The sequence below is a fragment of the Antedon mediterranea genome, chromosome 5 (assembly GCF_964355755.1).
Source record: "Antedon mediterranea chromosome 5, ecAntMedi1.1, whole genome shotgun sequence".
NCBI classification, from domain to species: Eukaryota; Metazoa; Echinodermata; class Crinoidea; order Comatulida; family Antedonidae; genus Antedon; species Antedon mediterranea.
The window spans coordinates 16,733,542-16,755,051 of NC_092674.1; the positions used below are offsets into that span (position 1 = coordinate 16,733,542).

Genomic DNA, 21,510 nt, shown 5'->3' on the forward strand with positions numbered 1-21,510 from the left:
CTAGTGTATATATTTGGTCGGCATCACTAATTTGTGCGTCAGCAAAATGTTTTTTTTTTAAATGTACCATCATAGTATAGTGTGGTTTTTTCCTTTGAACTTAAAACACTCTTCACATGTAATCGTGAAAGTTCCTGCATTTCACGCAACAATCTCAGACAGCTGCTTTTATTCGGAAGTTCTTCAACCTTACAACCAGTCATGTTTACAATGTGACGGATAACCGGAGCAATATTAGCTGCCGTCACTTCATGTTAAAAACAGAAGTAAACCACTTCTCTGATTTTTGGATTGAACATTTTTCCATCATCTTTTTTTTGTATACGTTCACCAAGAGAACTTTGATCTTTCGCATCATTTTCCAACTGCTTTTTTTACTATCAAGAGCTGTTCTGCTACTTGCTTGACTTGGTTGGATGATCTGTTATTTTGTGTTCTATAAAACCTTTGGGAGGTTCTGTTTTGCCGTTTAACGTCTCAGTTCGCTGTGTACATCATTCACATCTGCATTTGTGTAAAAAAATTTGATTTCTTTTTTTCATTCTTTCTTCTATTTAAGCTTTATTTGCTTTTCCTTTCGTTTCAGTGCAAAGTTGAACCATTTTATGTTAGCTTTCTTTAATTTTGAAGCAAGATTTTCATTTTCAGATTTAACATCCAATTTTTTTCCCCATTTCCTCTCCCGATTTTCGCATCGCTACAATTTCTTCTCAAAGTTGTTGGCTTTTCACGTTTAACAATGAACATTCTTTACATTTTTTTTTTCAGTTTCTTTTTTAATTAGTGGTTGTGAAAGCTCAAATCTTCTTCCCATAAATTTTGTTAACTTGTTTTCTTTTGGACGTTTCTTATAAGATTTGTCAGTCCATATATATATTTGAAACGATAAGATGAGGAAATCTGTGAGAATGGGAAACAGATTTGAACAGAGGTCGGCATTTTAAGAGATCAATTAAAAAAACATGCCCATTTAGAGTAGGTAGGCTTGCAATTCCATTTGGATTTCATAGCTTAGTGGAGGTTGGTGAGTATACAGTAGGTCCAGGGGTTATGAGGTATCAAAATAATTGGAATTGTACTGAGAAGGTTTTAAACTAATTTTGAAACCCTGCCCTGGGCGCGATATGATTGGTAGTGTGTTACTGTTATAATAATGAAAAGCATGTTTATTTACAACCGTATATAAATTACATTATTTTCTTCGCGGCAAGTCCAACTACATCACGTCAGAGCAACAACGGGAGATGCGGAAATTACGCATGCGATGGGTTGTTTAGAGGGCCTAGCGCTTTCTGTTCACGCTATGAAGTGCATGGTTTGTCGCTATCATACTTTGTCGCTATTATACTTTGTTGGAGGCCTAGAAAATATGAAAGTTACCATACCACCATGGTTCCTACAAACATTTTGTAGTTTTTGGTTGTTGTTAATCAAAAGTACTTCATTGTTAAATTAATACTGATCTTGTTCTAATAATGAACAATTAAAATTATATTTCATGTATAGTCCTGATGCGTAAAAAGTTTTGTAGTAACAAAATGGAAAGTGATATTAATACACAAAATTTTATCATTGGACAATTAGCCTTATTTACACAGACGTGTGAAACTCGACTAAAAGCCTGACTTCATTAAATCGAACTTGAATAGCTTAAATTGGCACTTTTTGAACGTCTCAGTTCGAACTGCGACTAAAGTCTGGTTTAAGAATATGGGCGAGAGACTTGACATTCAATAGCTAAAAAATACAACACTTTATTGGGTTTTCCAACACAACCTGATTTCACAACACAAGTCTCTCCTCCTCAACCCACGAGGTCTCTCCCTGAACGCCCTCTATAGTAGAGTGACATTAACTTATAAGGTTACATTATTACTGATTATACTGAACCACAAATACAAAGCCTAGAATTACGGTGTTAATGTGTTTTTATGTGCAGATGCTGATGTACGTAGAGGTGTTGTGGCTGCTACATACGTCTTGCCAATTCTCCCATCTGTTACAGCAGAATCTGTTGCCCTCTCATTGCTTAAGAAGTTTTCTGAGAAGCATCTTCCAGCGGCTTCAGACCTTCAATGGATGGTTACAGAAAATGATGCACCACAAGCTGTAATTATAACTTGTTTTTCTTGTTTTCAAAATATATACATATAAGGGTCCGCTTTTCTGAAAATCAAAATATACAGTATTTTGTATTGGCAGCAGAAAAGGGTACACAATTACGGTATAAATTTATAATTACCGTATTTTATCCACAAATTTGGTATTTTTGCAAGCACCATTTCTGCTGCCAAAAATATATTTAGATATTAGATATTTAGAAAATACCGTATTATATATAGTAGCAGCAGAAACAGGCCCTAAAAGGTCTTGGGGAAAACTTCTTAGTCAGGCAGCATTTGTCATTTACTTTATGCGATTTGGCCAAGTTTGATTTTTCACTTTCACTAGGACTTGTTATTTCTATTTGTTTTTTCTTCTAAGCATAGTAAACTTTTAGCACAGAAAGCTGCATTTTATGTAGAGACCCTGAGTGGATTTTAACATACATTTACAAAAATTAAGAAATATGCCCTTACGTAAATTTATATATAGATTCATTATATGAATGACATTTACTGCAAAATGTTCCATTAGGACAAATAGAAATATGCATGTTACGAAATTTCCTTCTGGCATGCTTGTAAAGGTAAACTTTAGTGCTCTGCTTGCGCTCTTTCCCATCGAATCCACAAGCTCCACCAACAACCGATTTAAAAGAACATGAAATCTCCATGTTGTTTGTAATCAGACAATAATTGGTTATCCTCAAGGTATTACCCCCCCTTTTTTTTTCATCTTCCATCTTCTTTATTCTTCTTTCTTTCCACGACTTTTGTGCACAGCTTATCTCAAAAGCATATCATTTTGTAACTTTACCAGAATTTTTACCTTTATCTGAAGATGTCGTAATAAGGTTTTCGTTAGTGCCATATTATATGCTAATTAGTAATTAATTAGTACAAATTTTAGGATTTTATCAAATTTTTTGAAACTTTACTAAATTATTGTCCAGGTGCTAGTTAACGTAACTGTAAAATATTAAAACGCTAGGTGGTTACGTTTGGCTTCCAGAGGCTGTTAAATCGTAAAATCGTTACTTTTTGATTTTCTCGAAAACTAAGCAATATTTTACCAAACAAACTACACATCAGGTTTACTTACATCAAGGTCAAGGCAAAATATGAGCAAATTCGAAATTTTGACCCTTGCTACCTAATGTTTGGTATTTAGTGACTGGCCCTCTTAAAAAACTAAGAAACAAAGTAAATAAAAATATTAAAAAGTGTAAGACAGAGTATTTCTCAAATCAATTAAAAACTAAGACATTAGGTATATTGTCCCATCTAAAAGTAAAAGCAATCAAATACCTGCACTTAATACTAAAAATGGTCTTCAATCATATCCCAAAACTATTGATAATGAAGTGAACAATTATTTTGTAAATGTAGGACCAAATTTAGCTATCACATCTCCAATATAACTTTTATAATAAATATGTCTTTAATTTCTGGAGAATTCCCTAATCATTGGAAAAATGCAAGGATATGTTAAATTTGTTTAAATGGTAATATAAAGAATCATGTATTTATCAACCAATTTAAATTTTGCCCATTATATCTAAACTTCTTGAACTGCTGTTTTTGATCAGCTTTACCCATTTATTGACCCTTTAATCTATGAACAACAATCTCAGGTTTCCGACCTAATTTCTCTACCACATCAGCTTTATTAAACATTACTGAGGACTGGATTGATGCAATTGAAAGCAGTTGTGCTCGCTATTGATATGCTATTATGCTATTGAAGTCTATGGGTTTAGTGTTACTACTATAGCTGCTATTTCTGCTATAGCTTAGAAAGCAGTTGTGGTTGCTACTGATATGCTATTATGCTATTGAAGTCTATGGGTTTGGTATTACTGCTATAGCTGCTATAGCTGCTATAGCTTAGAAAGCAGTTGTAGTTGATACTTATATCCTATTATGCTATTGAAGTCTATGGGTTTAGTGTTACTGCTTGGTTGTATGTGCATGGTTATATGCATTGATTTAAATAAAGATGATTTTTAAAAGATATATTGATTGATTGATTTTGTCAGAATCTTTTTTATAATATATGAAAGATAGGAACTTGGCAACGCAAAATACAATAGCCGGTATCACTGCACATCGAGCCATATACTACTTACTTGTTACTTGTTTGCATAGCTATCCCCATTATTGGGGACATTTCGCCGTCATTGACATTATGTTGACATAGCACAACAATGAGAGACATTAATTTTGATGAGAAGGTCATGGAACACTAATTATTTTATAACTAAAAACCTGAGACCTGTAACCCTAGGTACTTGAATAAAACAATCCGATCAAAGATCCCTCCTCATATATGTCATAAACCCACCCTTCTTACATAATAATAAAGACATTAATTTTTCTTTAGATTTCATTATAAATCATAATCATCACTAAGAAATAAAATTAAACAAACAATACAGATATAGCAAAAATTTTTGTTTTGTTTCGTTTGCCAAGGTGAGACTCGATCTCGGTACCTTGAATGCTATAGACGAGATCACAGACAACCGAGCCATATACACACCTGAATGAAAGTTGAAGAAAGATTCCTCTGTGTATTTACTATGCAGACCACTTTATATAATATAATATAAACATTTAATCTGTAACTCTGACAGAGTGTTCTAGATGGCATATGATAAATAAATGCCGATTCAAAATAAGCGGGCCTTCGAGTTGTTAATGAAGGCTTGTCTGACCATTCCAACATTATCGAGAACTTGAATAATGTGTTCGTATTTCTACCACGTTTCGAGCATTTGTCATCTTGGAAGAATAGCTTTTTCGTCATCCGATCATTATCGGATCTAATCAGATGTTCAGCATAATTTCTGGGTTTTGATGAATGTAGATAAATCACATGTCTTAAATATATTGTGAATGTCGATGTTAGTGTAATACAGTTTATAACATTCATCATCTAAAGTGTTTTTTCGCCGATAACCATTACGGATCATTTGTCGTAAAAACGTACACCAGGTCAAAATCAAGTTTATTTGATTGTGCAGACGTTAAAACCTAGTTTTGACAATTGAATGTCAATCGACTTCGAATATAAGCTAGTAGGAAAATCAAACGAATTTGGAGAAGAATATTCCCAGTTTCCTGTGGTATTCTGGTCATGGACGATTTGAGAGCCAAGATAGCGCAAAAATGTCGGTGTTTTTGATAGGTTTTCCATCAAGGGATATAACACTCTTGGGATGAACATCTTCTCCATATGTGAATTTATGATTGGTAGTCATGGTTTCTGTTTTAGTCGCATTTATTTTCAGTTTGAATTGTTTGAAAATGGAATCGATCAGGGAGAGTGATGGTGCAGATAGATTATTACACACCGCAATGAATCATAATTTTTTACTACGATGATATCTTTAAAAAATGTTTTAAATGATGCACTGTCAAAGTATATACTTTTAACTTTAATATATGAACATTTTAAAGAAGAAGGTTAATGTTAAGTTTGTTTTTTCGATCCAAGAAAATGTCATAGTTTGTTTGATTGTCGAAATTAAAAATGTTTTATTTAATATGCAATTTTTCTTTTAATTTCATAATAAATCATACATATGATACATACACTTTAAAGGTCCATTTATACTATAGCAGATAATGATCGACGATAAATAAATAAACATACATTTTTCTTACATAAAGCAAAATAAATTGGAAAAGTTTTTGTTTTAGAACTATAGGATAATCATTTATGCTGTCATTGATAAAAATAATATTTTTTAAATCCGATCAAATGACGTCATGATCAATAAAAACAATAACATCATTGTATTACCACGATATTATTGATCTTACTGATCATAACGTCATTTGATTGGACGTGTGGAAATGTAATTTTCATCAAAGACAGCATAAAATGGTTATCCTATAGTTCTAGGATGAAAACTTTTTAGATTTCCTTATTTTTATGTATGAAAAATGCATATTTATCTATTTATCGTTGACTGTTATCGTCCTAGTGTAAATGGGCCTTAAGCAAAAAAAAAGAAAAATAGGGTCACCATTCTGACGATCTATATTAATTAAAAAATTTAGCATATTTTCACCATTTTGTTAACTTACACCTGCATAGCCTATCACGTTTGACGTGCTCGTATAACATGGTTTCAATTTGAAAAAGTGAATAAAATATGATGAAATTGTTAAAGAAAGGTTGTAAAACAGAAATCAGGCAAAAAGAGTGCACATTACCATTAAACGCTTAAAATTGCCTGAAACATACTTTAATTTCATAGAAAATATAATTTAAAAAATGTTGACAAATTTAAGCACACGTACGCATGCGTTATATGCGCTACCATATGATAAAATATGACCTGAAATTTATGATTACCAAATTCGGTTTAATTATAATATGAAGATATGATTACAAACGTGACCGCATAATTTTTGATTGCGTACCATGAAAAGATAATCAAATCGATTCCTGGCCATAAGGAATATACTCTGAAAAATTGATGTACCTAGATAATTGACGGACAAATAATGCTAAGGAAAGAATATATAAATAAAGATTAATCACTGTTATGTGTATATTTTTTTCACAGCTTCTTCCACTTCCCAAGTCTGTGCCAATATCTCCTGATCAAACAGAAAATGTCAACATGTCTTCTTTAAGCAGTAAAAGTGTAAGGTTCTTGAAATGTTTGTTTCATCTATTTTTATTATTTTGTTAAATCTATTGTGAATTGTATCAAATACTCAGTACCATATAAGAATACTGGAATAGAAGTATGGAATGTTTTGGAACTGAAACATGAAAATTCAATGAAATGTTTGTATTAAAGTGATATATCCTTTTTACTATATTACCATTAAAAAGATCCATAAAATAATTTAAAAGGCATAACAATATTAAATGTTAAACAGGCTTTGGCTGTAGTCAGGTTCCTCATGTATGAACGGTTCAAAATGGCGTCCAAATGGCCTTATTTCCATAACCCTTTGGTCTATTGACAAGGTATTGGTATCAAAATACTCAGAATATATATATTTATATTCGTAATTGTAATAGAACATTTTTACTAAAGGCAACCGGAAATGCTATTTTTCTGTACTTTTGACCCTTGGCCTTGACTCGTATTGTATCTTAACAAGGCCAACAGCCATTAAGTCGCGTGCTACAATGCATAGTGATACCGGACCGACAGACAGACCAACAGACAGACAGACCGACCGACCGACCGACCGACATAGTGAACTATAGAGTCGCGTCCACGCAACTAAAAAGACAATGAATACAGACTTGGGGCAAGTCTAGTTTCAAACCTTCTAGGCTTTTGTGATTGGAACCATTTAAAACAAGGCCAACAGCCATTAAGTCGCATGCTACAATGCATAGTGATACCGGACCGACAGACAGACAGACCGACAGACAGACAGACCGACCGACCGACATAGTGAACTATACTGACCGAAATTACTGAACATGTTTAAAAATGTTGAAATGTTTAAAAACATTTATATTTTTTTAATTTACACGTGCGTAGCCTGTCACTTTTGACGTGCCGTATAACGTAATTTCGAGTTGAAAAGTAAGTCAAGAAAACAGAAATCGGGCAAAAAGAGTGCGCAATAACATTTAACGCGCAGTGCGCGCGCAAAAACCGGCGCACTCATGGCAATTTTGTAAACGCTTAAAATTGCCTGAAACGTACTCTTATTTCATCGAAAATAAATTTTGAAAATTTTAAGCGCGCGTACGTATGCGTTACATGCGCTACGCACGTAATTGTATTGCCATATGATGATTCATGCCCTGAAATTTATAGTACCAAATTTTATTTAATTGTGATTAATCGTTAAATCGTGCGTAGACCGCGTAATTTTTATTGCGCACTGTGAAAACATAACCACATCGATTCCTGGCCATAAGGAATATTCTGTGAAAAATTGACTTAGCTAGATTAAACTGATATCAAGATAAGGTCAGAAAGCGATAAAACGCATAGTGATACCGGACCGACAAACAGACAGACAGACAGACAGACAGACCAACCGACCAACATAGTGAACTATAGAGTCGCATCCACGCGACCAAAAATGGTCTCAAATTGCTCAGACCTTATTTTATTGTAATGCATTATTTTGTTTAAAAATGTCCGGAAGCAAAGTTATTGACCTTTGACATAGAGAATAGCTTACAAGGATTTGCATTCAGTTGTCTCCATAACCCTTTTGTCTATTGACAAGATATTTGTATCAAAATACTCGAAATATATATATTTATATTCGTTGTAATATACCATTTTGACTAAATGTAACCAGAAATGCTATTTTTCTTTACTAGTGACAATTGACTCCCACTGTATCTAAAAAACGGCTGGTCATAGACATTTTAAAATGGTCTCAAATTGCTCAGACCATACATACAGTTGAACTTCCGTGAGCAGCCACTGTTTGGATTCCCTAAAAAGAAAATGAAACTAAAAACATTTAGTAGCTTGACAGTCAAGACTGGTGTGCATCTAAAAAGAGATGAAATCATAAAATGCTGTAAACATAAAAAACCTCTTGGTCACTTCTCACTCCTTAAAGTGAAGATGACTACAAAATGGCAGTCAATGTTAGCATTGGAAGATTGCCTCTCATATCTCAAAACATCCAAGAACCAAAACCAAGGAACCAAACACTAAAATTGTCATCTATGACCACGTAATAATAATGTATGGCCGGCAGTAGTTCAATGTATGAGAAACCTCTAATATATGAAAAACAAGCATTAGGAAATAAAAAGGAATTTGCAATTCATGATGAATTTATAGCAAAGCAAAAAAAAGCACAAAAGTTGATGAAGAATCAACCACTCTCACTCCTTAAAGACCCCTTCCCTGCAATTTTGGACGTTTTTTGGAAAATAATACATATATATCACTTTAAAAACATTAAACCATGTCATTCCTTGTCTTAAATGTACGTTTTATGGTAAATTATGATAAAAAGTGAGAAACAATGCACTACCTAAGTAGCTCGCGGCGATCGACCTCTCGTGGACGGTCTCAGGCCTAGCCTAGCTAGGCTTAGTTTTGTAGGCCTAGCTGGTAAACATCGGTAACGTACGAACATCGTACGCTAGCTATATACCTAGCCTGACGTTGTATAGTTGCTGCATTAATTGTCTTTCTATTTTTGCCAGACTCCGTTGATACAAATTGGGGAAAACCCGGTATTTTCGCTGAAAAGTTAGGAGTCTTCCATTTGTTTTGGCTTCACGATCGATCGAAAAGTGGGCGAATTACAAGTGAAAAACAAAAATATCAATCCGCGCGCAATGCATTTTGGGATTTATAGCGGGCCGCTATAATTATTAAAATCGATTTATTTTTCACATTTTTAACCGTTTAAAGACGAAAAAAGTTATCGCAATAGGACCATATAGTATTATTTTTACATTAAATATAGTTTGTGATCTTAAATTAGATCTAAAAAACGTAGGGAATGGGGCTTTAACTTTTGATGTAATTAAAGATGTTTTAATCCTGTTTTGGAGCTCCAGTTTGTGTAGAAAGTGTAGCAATTAAATTTCCAAGAAAAGTGGAGGAAGAATCAATTGGACTATGTAATGTTAGTAAAGTGGATGGGAAGAAAATGAATATGGTACAATGAATTTCTACTCTACTTTTACTATCGGCCGAAGTTGTTTACATAGATAAATGTGTTTATTTACACTATAAAGATATAATATTTATAAAATATATAAAAACTATATATCCAATCTACTACTGTTTTCCAAGCTACTGTTTCAATCTTATTAGATCTCAAGTTTCGAAATGAAATGTACCGCAGAACTGGCCCAATTACCACAAATAATTTCCGATACATGCTCAAATATGCTTATACAAATGCCTATATCAAGTTCATGTTTATTAGGTTAAAGGTCAATAACTTTACTTTACAATAAATATAAATATGTATGGTCTGAACAAGTTGAGACCATTTTTTTTTCTATGACGTGTTCTCCCCAGGATTCACATCAAGCGTCACGCTTCCGGGGAGTGGGAGAGGGGCAATTCCGACACTAAATACATGAGTCACAGCCCCACCATGGTTTGGGCTGTGGCGAAGCGATTTTTGGTAATTGACACCCTAGATGGCCGGAAATGGTACTCTCACACGTAACATTCATATTGATAATAAATGATATTTGACTTGAGTGACACCTCTAGTTTGTCCGGAAACAACACTTATAGCGCGCTAGCAAACAGCAAAGCGATCATAGCCTACTTTTTCCGCCGGTAAACATACGCGATAAGAAACATTTTTTGCGTTCATTAAGAACATCAGGAGGAAGTCCCCAATGAAAAAAAAATAGGCCTAAGCCTACTCATCAGTAGGACAACTCTAATTGGCCGGAAACGAAACTTCATAGCGCGCTAGCAAACAGTGAAACGATCGTAGCCTACTTTTTCCGCCAGTAAACATACGCGATAAGAAAATGTTTTTGCGTTCAATACGAACGTCAAGGGGAAGTCCCCGATGAAATAAAACTATAGGCCTACTCATCAGTAGGACAATTCTCTGTAGTTGGCTGGAAAGGACACTTCATAGCGTGCTAGCAAACAGCATGATCGTAATCTACTTTTTCGCCGGTAAACATAGTCCTACGCGATAAGAAACATTTTTTGCTTTCATTACGAACGTCAAGGAGAAGTCCCCAATGAAAAAAAAATATGCCTACTCATCAGTAGGACAACTGTAGAATGTATTATACGATCAAAGCAGCTAGCAATGAATTGCGCCTAGCAAATCAATTGATGATGTGCGTACGTTACCAACGAAAGAGTAAATCCCACCGATCCATAGAGAGTCGATTAATTCAGTGTGATATTGAAAATATCATTGATATTTATTTTTTAATACACATAACATTTTTACAAGAAAAACAATACAATCAATCATTGTTTTAACTGAAAACTTTATTTACAATATACAAGTTACCGCATTTTTAGACGATTCAGACAACAGCCAATACTAGAGTCGAAAGATAGACATGGCAGTAAACAAAACATGTGTTTACATCTCTCGGCGACGGCCGGTGAAAACGCGTCTCAGTTGTTATAACACTTTGTTATGCAGTCTTTTGTTTCTTGGCTTGTGGTCATGTCACGTGTCTCGTATGCATTAGGCTTTATGCATGCTGCGCCTCAGCTCTAGAAAGTACCTGCCTGTTATTAATCTATTTTTAGATTGGTTGTGGTTGATATTTTTAAGCGTCACGGATAAGGTTTTAAGCGTCACGGCCGACCGTAAAGCGTCACAGTACAGAACCCAAACGTCACGGTACCGTGACGCTTCAAAGGCCTGGGGAGAACACTGACCACAATAGCATTTCCTATTACATTTCGTCAAAATGTTCCATTACAATAAATATAAAATTCTGAGTATTTTGATACCAATATCTTGTTGATAGACCAAAGGGTTACGGAGATAGGGCAATTTGTGGGCCATTTTGAAATGTGGCTGTTACCATGGTTACGGGTGTCGTGAAAATTTGTTACCAGAACATTTTTGGTTTTCTTGTACCATAATAAAGTGAAATCAAGTGAAATCTCACTTTGGGCATAAAATCCTATGGAATTACATGAGGACACTGACTAATATATAAGGTGCCATTATATTTATACATTGACTGACAAGCTTTTTTTTTTTACAGACTCGTATCAGAGGCAATTCAGAGTGGGCACCACCCAGAGCCCAAATTGTGTTTAATATCCATAAGAATCAAAAGTATGTATGTTAAATTATTATTATTAGGGAATTATTTGTGAAGAACTAAGTTAATGTAATTTATTTTTAGAATTGATTGCTATAGTTGTTGGTATCATCCGAACACTAATTAATTCCTTATAATTTATAGGAGGAGAGATGTAATGAAAAGGCAGAATCAGCGCTGTGCAGGCTGTGGCATGAGAGTGGAAGTTGGCTATCAGAATCGTTTGCGTTACTGTCATTACCTCGGAAAATATTTTTGCCATTGTTGCCATAATAACTCTACTGCTGTTATTCCTGGTCACATTCTTGAAAAGTGGGACTTTCGTAAATTTAGTGTTTCAAATTTTTCATTTGAACTTCTTCGCAAGATGCACAATGATGCGCTATTTGATATGCAAGACAGGAATTCTTTTTTATATAGAAAATTGAATATATTGGACCAGTGCAGAGTAAGTAACCTCCAAATTATTTATTTATGTACAGTATGTATATTTGAAAAAAAATTAATCAACGACATGATCGATGTGATCTATCACCAATTTTTTTGCATGCATCCGTCGATTCCAAGATGTTAACTTCTTATTCAGTCTAATTGGGAAATTCTTTAAGAAAATTAAAGGCACATTTTCGACTTTACAGTATATTTAAATCTGCTTTTTCAAAATATAATAGAATCAGTCAAAAAAATAAATATCATTTTAGACATGATTGAAACAATCCAAAAGTAGAATAGAATTGACCACACTGTTGTTATTGGTTACAACCAGTCAATGCGAGAAAAACTTAAATTCAACATAAAATGTTATTATTTTATTTTTAGGAATTACGATTACAACTTTACCACTTAAAAGACTTCATAAAAACATGCCGTGTTGGTCAAAGGTAAGTAATGTTGGAAAAAATAATGATTAAAGTTATTTTAGGCTTCACATAAACATTTCAAATAAGATTTATTGTATTTTATTTATTTATTTCTGTCTTTATTGTGAAGATACCTTCAGTATCATAACTGATATCACTGGTGGATCACAAACAAAATCAGACGTACAAGAGCAAAAACAATTCTAGAATTTAATTTGTCACTATGACGAATTATAGGTGATCATTTTTATAATTTTACTGACATTAAATTTTAAAAACATACACGTACGTTAACATACGATTGATAAATGTTGATGTATCCTATGACCTGATGCATTAAACGCTTTTATAAACACCTAAATAAATTCCTGTCATTTGATTGGACGATTGTGGGTCACATGGCGTGCAATAGTACGCATTGTTAAACGATCGTTTAATAGTACTTTTTTAAAAATTTTTGTGTACGAAAAAAAAAACGTTTCGCGGATGAAAAAAAATCTAGTATACAAATTACCCTATAATATGGCTCTGTACTGTGAAATACAACAGCGCCACCTGTCGTCGGGCCTCAGTTTCATTTCTCTTTTAAACATTTGTGTACGAAAAAAACACGTTTCGCGGATGAAAAAAAATCTACTCTACAAATTACTGTGAAATACAACAGCGTTACCTGTCGTCTGGTCTCAGTTTCATTTGTAAACACCACCGTGAGATATGCAACAGCAGCAGATATTTGTGTACGATTTGGACATATATATGTACTATTTTTAAAAAAAAAGGCATTTAAATTAGCTTTAGATCGTTTTTAGGATTTTGATTAATTAATGGGGACATCCCTACAAGACGTGGAATTGTTGGAAAAACCATAATTAGCCTAGATAAGTTCCAATTGTCTGTCAAAGTTTTGCCTTTCAGCCAAGCTAGTACTAGGCTACTAGGTCTAGCCTAGGCCATGCTAGCCTAGTCTAGGCGTTTTAGCCTTGCTAGGCCTAAGATTGTTTGGTCGTTTGTTGACATAATTAACACTAAAGTAGGTGTGTTTATAAAATCCATATAAATTAATATAACATTTAATATAATATTAAAAACCAAATGTTACTGTTTTTAATCAATGTGAATGAAATGTAGGCCTTTGGCTAGGGCTACTTACCTTATTTGATTCAAATGACCGGAATCTATTTAGATGTTATATAAAACAAATAATGAATGTTTTATATTCGTGTAGTGGTACAAATAATGGCATTTGGTGAATGATGAAAGGTTAATATCAACTCGGCGTTGCCTCGTTGATATATAACCTTTCATCATTAACCTCATGCCATTATTTGTACCATTACACTCATAAACATTCATTATTTGTATAATAGTGCTGAGTTGTGCCTATTATATGCAATATAGAATATATACAGTATACCTATATATACAGTGTAGCATAGGTGAAAATATGGGACACACACCATGTTCTAATTTTTTGGTTTGATGAAATTATCAAAATAAACTTGAAGATGACAATTTCAAAAGATAATGAATTGAGCAAATAAACATAAGAATTGGAAGAGAATTTGGCACGTAGAAGCGCAATGATTTTTTTTTTCTTTGATTTTTGTATAACTTTGACTAAAGGAATGAAAAAACTACTTTTTAACTTCAACTGGCCATATGTTAACGTCACAACATCCAATAGGCTTGATTTTTATATGAATTCATATCTACATTTCATCAGCTTTCATAATAAATTATAATCATCAAGGTAACCTTCAATTCTGAAGAGCTGTAAGATATTCAAATTTACGGCGAAGGTGAAATTACATGACCTACATTATTCAAGTTTTTACGCGTGATGACGTCATCAAAATAAAAATAGTGGCAAGTGATAAGAAAGTCAATTAATTGAGCAATCACATACTAAAATTTGAGCGAAAATCAGGCACAAAATAACAGAGATGCGTTCTATTGAAAAAAAAAAAAAAAAAAAAAAAAAAAAAAAAGATAAAAAATCCTAATTTTTAAATTCAAGTGGCCATTTGATGACGTCACAACATGTTGACGTCAAATGTGTACATGAATTCATATCTACAACTCGATGGCTTCCAGAATTATTAAAAAAAATTGGAGGTCACCGTGCATTCTGAAGAATTATTTTCATTTTAAAAATGCCTTATTTTTTACCATTTTCAGCACTTTTGTGCAATTAATGTGCGCATTTTGTCATTTTTAACCTGCTCGTATAGCGTTATTTTAAGTCGGAATGGATTTCGTAACTCTTCCCACCCCACTTCAGTAATTTCTGATGGAAACAAATTATTAGGCCTTCTAATATATCTAATATATCTAATATATTTTATCAACTCATTTCTAGTAACAATATATACAATATTATAGTACAACATCTAATGAACGAACTCATTTTCATTGTTGTTCACGAGTCAATATCTGGGCTGTATCAAAGTTATAAAGACCAAAATATGAAGTTACTTGCTAGAGATAAGACACACTTGTCTGGCAGTGTCCATTTGTACAAAACGTTTATCCAGAAAGATTTTGGCACAATCACGATGTATATCAAAATAGAGTACCAAAATCAATCGATAATTTCTCTAAATTGACACCCACGATTGTGGAGAACTTTTGATATGTTGGTAACTATAAAATTAACATTCTGAATATGTTAAGAAATTCTTGACCCATAACACTGGAACGAGATGAATTATGGCCTATATCCATTTGAAATAATGTGCTGTCTGTTTGAAATAATTCGGTTTATGTACTAATTTAGATCAAAAAGGCATTTAAATTAACTTTAGATCGTTTTTAGGATTTTTATTAATTAATGGGAACATCTTTACAACACATGGAATTGTTGGAAAAACATAATTAGCCTAGATGAGTTCCAGTTGTCTGTCAAGGTTTCGTATTGCTATCTTCAACCTAGGCCTAGCTAGGCCTAATAGGCGGTTCAGGGACGATTCGGCCCTGAGACGATTCGGCCCGGGACTATTCGAAACATCCCACTTTGTGGGCCGAAACGTCTCACTTTAGACCAAATTCATATTCATTTTTTTGGGTATTTATCGACAATTTTTTCAAAAGGTTTGCTTTATTGCATCTTTATCCCTAGTAGTACTACCCCATAGTCTCTCTGGAAATAACGTTTGGGGAAAAAGCTTATTTTGTGCTTATAAAATGCATATCAACGCCGATAAATTTAAGTGTGCCGAATCGTCTCAGGGCCGAATCGTCCCGGGCCGAATAGTCCCGGGCCGAATCGTCCCGGGCCGAATCGTCTCAGGGCCGAATCGTCCTGTTACCTAATAGGCTAAGGCCTGTTAGTTATTAGCCTAGGCGGGTTAGCCTTGCTAGGCCTAGGATTGTTTGGTCGTTTGTTGACATATTTAACACTAACAATAGATGCATTTATAAAATCCATATAAATAATAATATTTAATATAATAATTTTTAAAAACCAAATGTTACCAAGTGATTCAATTGTAGGCCTTGGCTAGGCCTACCTTTTATTTGATTCAAATGACAGGAATCTATTTAGATGTTATATAAAACAAATAATGAATGTTTTATATTTGTGTAATGGTACAAACAATGGCATTTGGTGAATGATGAAAGGTTACGGTAGTTGCTGTCACCTCGTTGATGTATAACCTTTCATCATTCACCTCATGCCATTATTTGTACCTTACACCCATAAACATTCATTATTGTATAATAATGTACAGCGGAAGTTGAGCGTTTCTTTTGCCAACAAGACAAAGCACGAAACATTGCCAACAAATACAAAAGCAGCGCGAAACATCTGAAATCATGTATAATTTCTTACATTGACAAACATGAAAACACAAATATATTTGATTCATAACTTTTTAATATTTCCATGGCAGAACCAAAGTCATTTTCCAGGATCGGACCTGGAAGAAGGGCCTTAAAAAAACTGAATTTTTATATGTAATTGTAAGGCCACATTTCAATAACTTTTCAAAACTCATCGACCCCTCTGCTAGTAATTAATAAAGGAAGATATCGCCCAATTATTAGGAAAAAAAGAATAAAATGGCCAAAGAATACAGACAATTTTAATTTAGGTTTCGATTCGTAATTACTATGGTAAGTTGTTTCCATCTCCATGTTAATACCAAGGCACTTTTCAATTACAAATTCTGGCCTAGTCTTCTTGCAAGGTTGTTACAGCTCCAGTTACAAAAGGTGATGCAAAGTGTCAATCAGTGAACAGCCCACTGGTAGGATAGTCCTTGAAACCATCCGTAAAACACATCAATCACACACATAAGTCATATGCCACTAAATTTTATTATAAATTAAAATTCTAAATTAAAAGATACTTGCTGAGAACTTAAAAAAGTGAGAAATGGACATTTAATAGGCATTAAGAATACAGTTTACATAAATTTGGCATCCATTTTGGACGGCATCATGGATCATGGATAAGCGTGGCTCCCAAGGTTATTTTAAAGAATATGGTATTTGGATGGCAATTCCGAGTTGAAAATATCATTGAGATGACAGGAAAGAATAACAGTTTTGTCCTAGTTTGGACCAGTCTAACCTTTGACATAAAATTTTGAGTGTTTCTATTGTAATTCCTGTAATTTCGTACCAAATTGCGTTTCAAAATATTGGTAAAACTGTGTTTAAAAAAATATGTCATTAAGGGTATGTTCAGACTCACAGCGTTAAGGTGCCGTTATGTAAGCGGCGTACATATTTTTGTGTCTGAACTAGGCCGCGGATTAGCGTTAGGGAGCTGTTGCACCGCGCCAGTGGCGTTAATAACCCTAGCAGCAGATAAGGCTAATCCAGTGACGCATCAGTGATTTTAACCTTAACCAAGACACGACCACGATTAGCAGACAGCAACTACATACATGTACCCTAGTATATGACAGTGAAGTAGCTATGTCAAATGTATTTTCAGGTTTTCAATTTTAAAGAACAGTAAAGTTGTCGTCAGTGATATGATATTTTCATAAATTAAATCAGATTATTGTCCGTGTAATAATTAAGTTATTTTGGTATAAAATGCAATTCTACAAGTAGTAAGAACAAATCAGTATATTTGAAGGTAACATTATATAAATAAAAATTTAAAAAAACAATTTTGCGATGTAAACTTTCATGCATTGAATGTATACATATAGTTCTATCTGCTTTGATCTGATCCGAGTGTTTTAATCATTAGGCGCAGGAGCCCCGGATAGCGTTACGTTTGAAAACCCCAAAAAGTGAGGTTTTCAACCATTAGCGGCATGACTGATGTGAGTGATTAATGTGTTTTACGGACGGTTTCAAGGACTATCCTACCAGTGGGCTGTTCACTGGTCAAATGATTGACACTTTGTATCACAGTTTGTAACTGGAGCTGTGACGACCTTGCAAGAATACTAGGCCAGAATTTTTAATTGAAAAGTGCCTTGGTATTAACAATAACATGGAGAGGGAACAAATTTGTCTATCTTTCTTTCTAAAATAAATGGTCACTATAGTTTCAAACTAGGCTTAGTCCACCACATTAGTAATTACGAATCGAAACCTAAATTAAAATTGTTGGTATTCTTTGGCCGTTGTTTGATTAATTACATCTTCATGCCATGTTTTTTTTTCTCTAATGATTTGGCGATACGCTCCTATATTAATTAGGCCTACTAGCAGAGGGTTCGATGAGTTTTGAAAAGTTATGGAAATGTGGTCTAACATATAGCAATTCAGTTTTTTAAGGCCCTTCTTCCTTGTCCGAGCCTTTGGAAATATTAAAAAGTTATATTAATATAATATATTCTGTGTTTTCATGTTTTGAGAAATTGTATATCATTTCAGATGTTTCGCGCTGCGCTTTTATTTGTTTCGCGCTTCGTCTTGTTCGAGCTTCCTCCGTACATACCGATAATTAATATGATTTTTTATTTCATTTTTTGTACATTATTAACAAATAGCATACAGAACCCCATACAGAACATACCCTTCTCTGAGAAAACACTTGTGGGCGATTCCCCGAATACGACATGATGGAATAGCTTTGGAGACTTTGACTTTGGAGTAGGCCTAAATCGAAACGTCAAGCAACTCAACAGTTCTTTTCAGAACTAATATAGGCCTACGTGGTGTACCGCAAATTTATATCAACAAATATGTAACTTGTTTAGCACGTTTAAAATGGATAGCAAAACATATTTTAAAAAAAAAACCTGAATTATTTCAAACAGACAGCACATTAGTTCAAACGGATAGCACAATAGATAGCTCAATCAAATGGATATAACTATGATATAACTGTACTGTGCATTCTATACGGATTATCGGGTAGCACATTCTTTCAAATGGATAGCACATTCTTTCAAATGCATTACGTGTACAGCCCCATTAGAGAATGTGTTCATTTTTACCCGAAGTTTTGAAAAACTTCAGGTAAATGTCACTTAACCTCCTACTGTGACATGTGTTTATTTAAGTCCAACTTTGATAGGCAGGTCATTAAACTATTTGATCATTGCCGAATTCTGCTAGTTTTTGCCTGACCATTGACCTTGCATACTGAAGAATGTACCTTGTCCTAATCAATCAATTACAAGAGAGCTAATAAAATCACAGGGGTATAATAGGATTTAGGTCATTTATCACCTGCTTAGTTGATTTATCTGATAAGGATTTTGACCAAAAAGTTCTAATGGGGATGTACACCTAATGTGGATAGCACATTCTTTCAAATGGATAGCACATTATTTCAAATGGATAGCACATTAGGTAGCACAATCAAATGGATATAGTACTGTACATTATTCTATGATTATCGGGTAGCACATTCTTTCAAATGGATAGCACATTAGGCCTATTTCAAATGAATAGCACATTCTTTCAAATGGATAGCACATTATTTCAAATGGATAGCACATTAGGTAGCACAGTCAAATGGATATAGTACTTTACATTATTCTATACGGATTATCGGGTAGCACATTCTTTCAAATGGATAGAAAATTATTTCAAATGGATAGCACATTCTTTCAAATGGATAGCACATTATTTCAAATGGATAGCACATTATTTCAAATGGATAGCACATTGGGTAGCACAATCAAATGGATATAGTACTGTACATTATTCTATAAGGATTATCGGGTAGCACATTAGGTAGCACAATCAAATGGATATAATTGTACTGTACATTATTCTATAGCCTACGGATTATCGGGTAGACATTCTTTCAAATGGATAGCACATTAGGTAGCACAGTCAAATGGATATAGTACTGTACATTATTCTATAAGGATTATCGGGTAGCACATTCTTTCAAATGGATAGCACATTAGGTAGCACAATCAAATGGATATAGTACTGTACATTATTCTATACGGATTATCGGGTAGCACATTCTTTCAAATGGATAGCGCATTCTTTCAAATGGATAGCACATTGGGTAGCACAATCAAATGGATATAGTACTGTACTGTACATTATTCTATATGGATTATCGGGTAGCACATTCTTTCAAATGGATAGCACATTCTTTCAAATGGATAGCACATTATTTCAAATGGATAGCACATTAGGTAGCACGATCAAATGGATATAATTGTACTGTACATTATTCTATACGGATTATCGGGTAGCACATTCTTTCAAATGGATAGCAAATTATTTCAAATGGATAGCATGGATTTGGGTAGCACAATCAAATTGAGCACATTGGGTATTAAACACATTGCATCAAATAGGAGCCTACTGTACAGTTATTCTATTGAATTGAATGAAATATATATTTATACTGTGTAACCTCTTCAGTCAAAGACTGGTCTCCCAGAGTGCCCAGTTGGTGATCAGTGGCTGTGATGTACTAATACACCGGGGTAACCCCCCACTCGTCTCGAAAGATGTACTAGGTTCTTTAAAGTACACACGAGCTAGATGTGTATTCTATTATCGGGTGTAGCACATTAAAATTGAGAGGATAAGATGGACATCATAATTTATTATTAAGGGGAAAAACAGCAAATCCTTACTGAGGGGACACTCCTATAAAGCGGACATTAAGGGGACGGGGAACATTTAAGCTCAGTGCCAATGTTCACTCAATATATTTTCCATCACAAAATAACAAAAAAGACGAAATATTTATATCCATTTATCGTTATTAAATAAAAATGGATATCATGATAATTATGATACTTTGTTTGTCTTGAAAGTTTTCATTGGTGAAACGTTGCCTGCTACATTTTGAATTTCCGAGTCCAGATCAGTATTGGTATTGGTTTTCCGTGATCTATTCTAACTAATGAAACAATTTTTAGAAAATGATATATCTGATAGATATCATCTAAGTGATGTTTTACATATAAGTTATAACGTTTAACTTTTCATTCTCCATACATTCAATTCTTTTAATATAGTTCTTGTATAACATCAAGTAGTAGTAGAAATTATTGTAGGGTTTTCTTATTATTCAGTCAATTCAGTGTTTCTATACAGAAAAGAGTAGTCAGTGGCCTTAACATCAATTAATTGTATAATTTGCACACAAGGTCGAATAGCAAGAAACTCAGGTCCAGTTACATTGGTGTTCATTGGTCAATAGGAAATGAACAGCACACTTATGGGTGGTGACAAAGTTTAGTTATTGATAAGTTGTCCTTGGGAAAAACACATTAGTTGGGTTGACCATGGGCTGACAGAGTTAACGACTTCGTAACGCTATCCGGGGCTCCTGTGCCTAATGGCCACGGATTACCTTAACGCTGTCAGTCTGATCTGAGTGTTTTAACGCCACGGATTACCTTAACGC

At 33.9% G+C, this 21,510-nt stretch overlaps 1 protein-coding gene across 1 annotated transcript in view; it reads left to right on the plus strand.

Moving 5' to 3' along the window:
- The window catches only part of LOC140048489 (run domain Beclin-1-interacting and cysteine-rich domain-containing protein-like), a 106,892-nt gene that overhangs the window by 71,885 nt on the left and 13,497 nt on the right, over positions 1 to 21,510 (plus strand). The window contains exons 10-14 of the mRNA XM_072093220.1: positions 1,940 to 2,109; positions 6,683 to 6,763; positions 11,788 to 11,861; positions 11,992 to 12,295; positions 12,667 to 12,728. Of these exons, the coding sequence (XP_071949321.1) occupies positions 1,940 to 2,109; positions 6,683 to 6,763; positions 11,788 to 11,861; positions 11,992 to 12,295; positions 12,667 to 12,728 (691 nt within the window). The remainder of the gene's footprint in view (positions 1 to 1,939; positions 2,110 to 6,682; positions 6,764 to 11,787; positions 11,862 to 11,991; positions 12,296 to 12,666; positions 12,729 to 21,510) is intronic.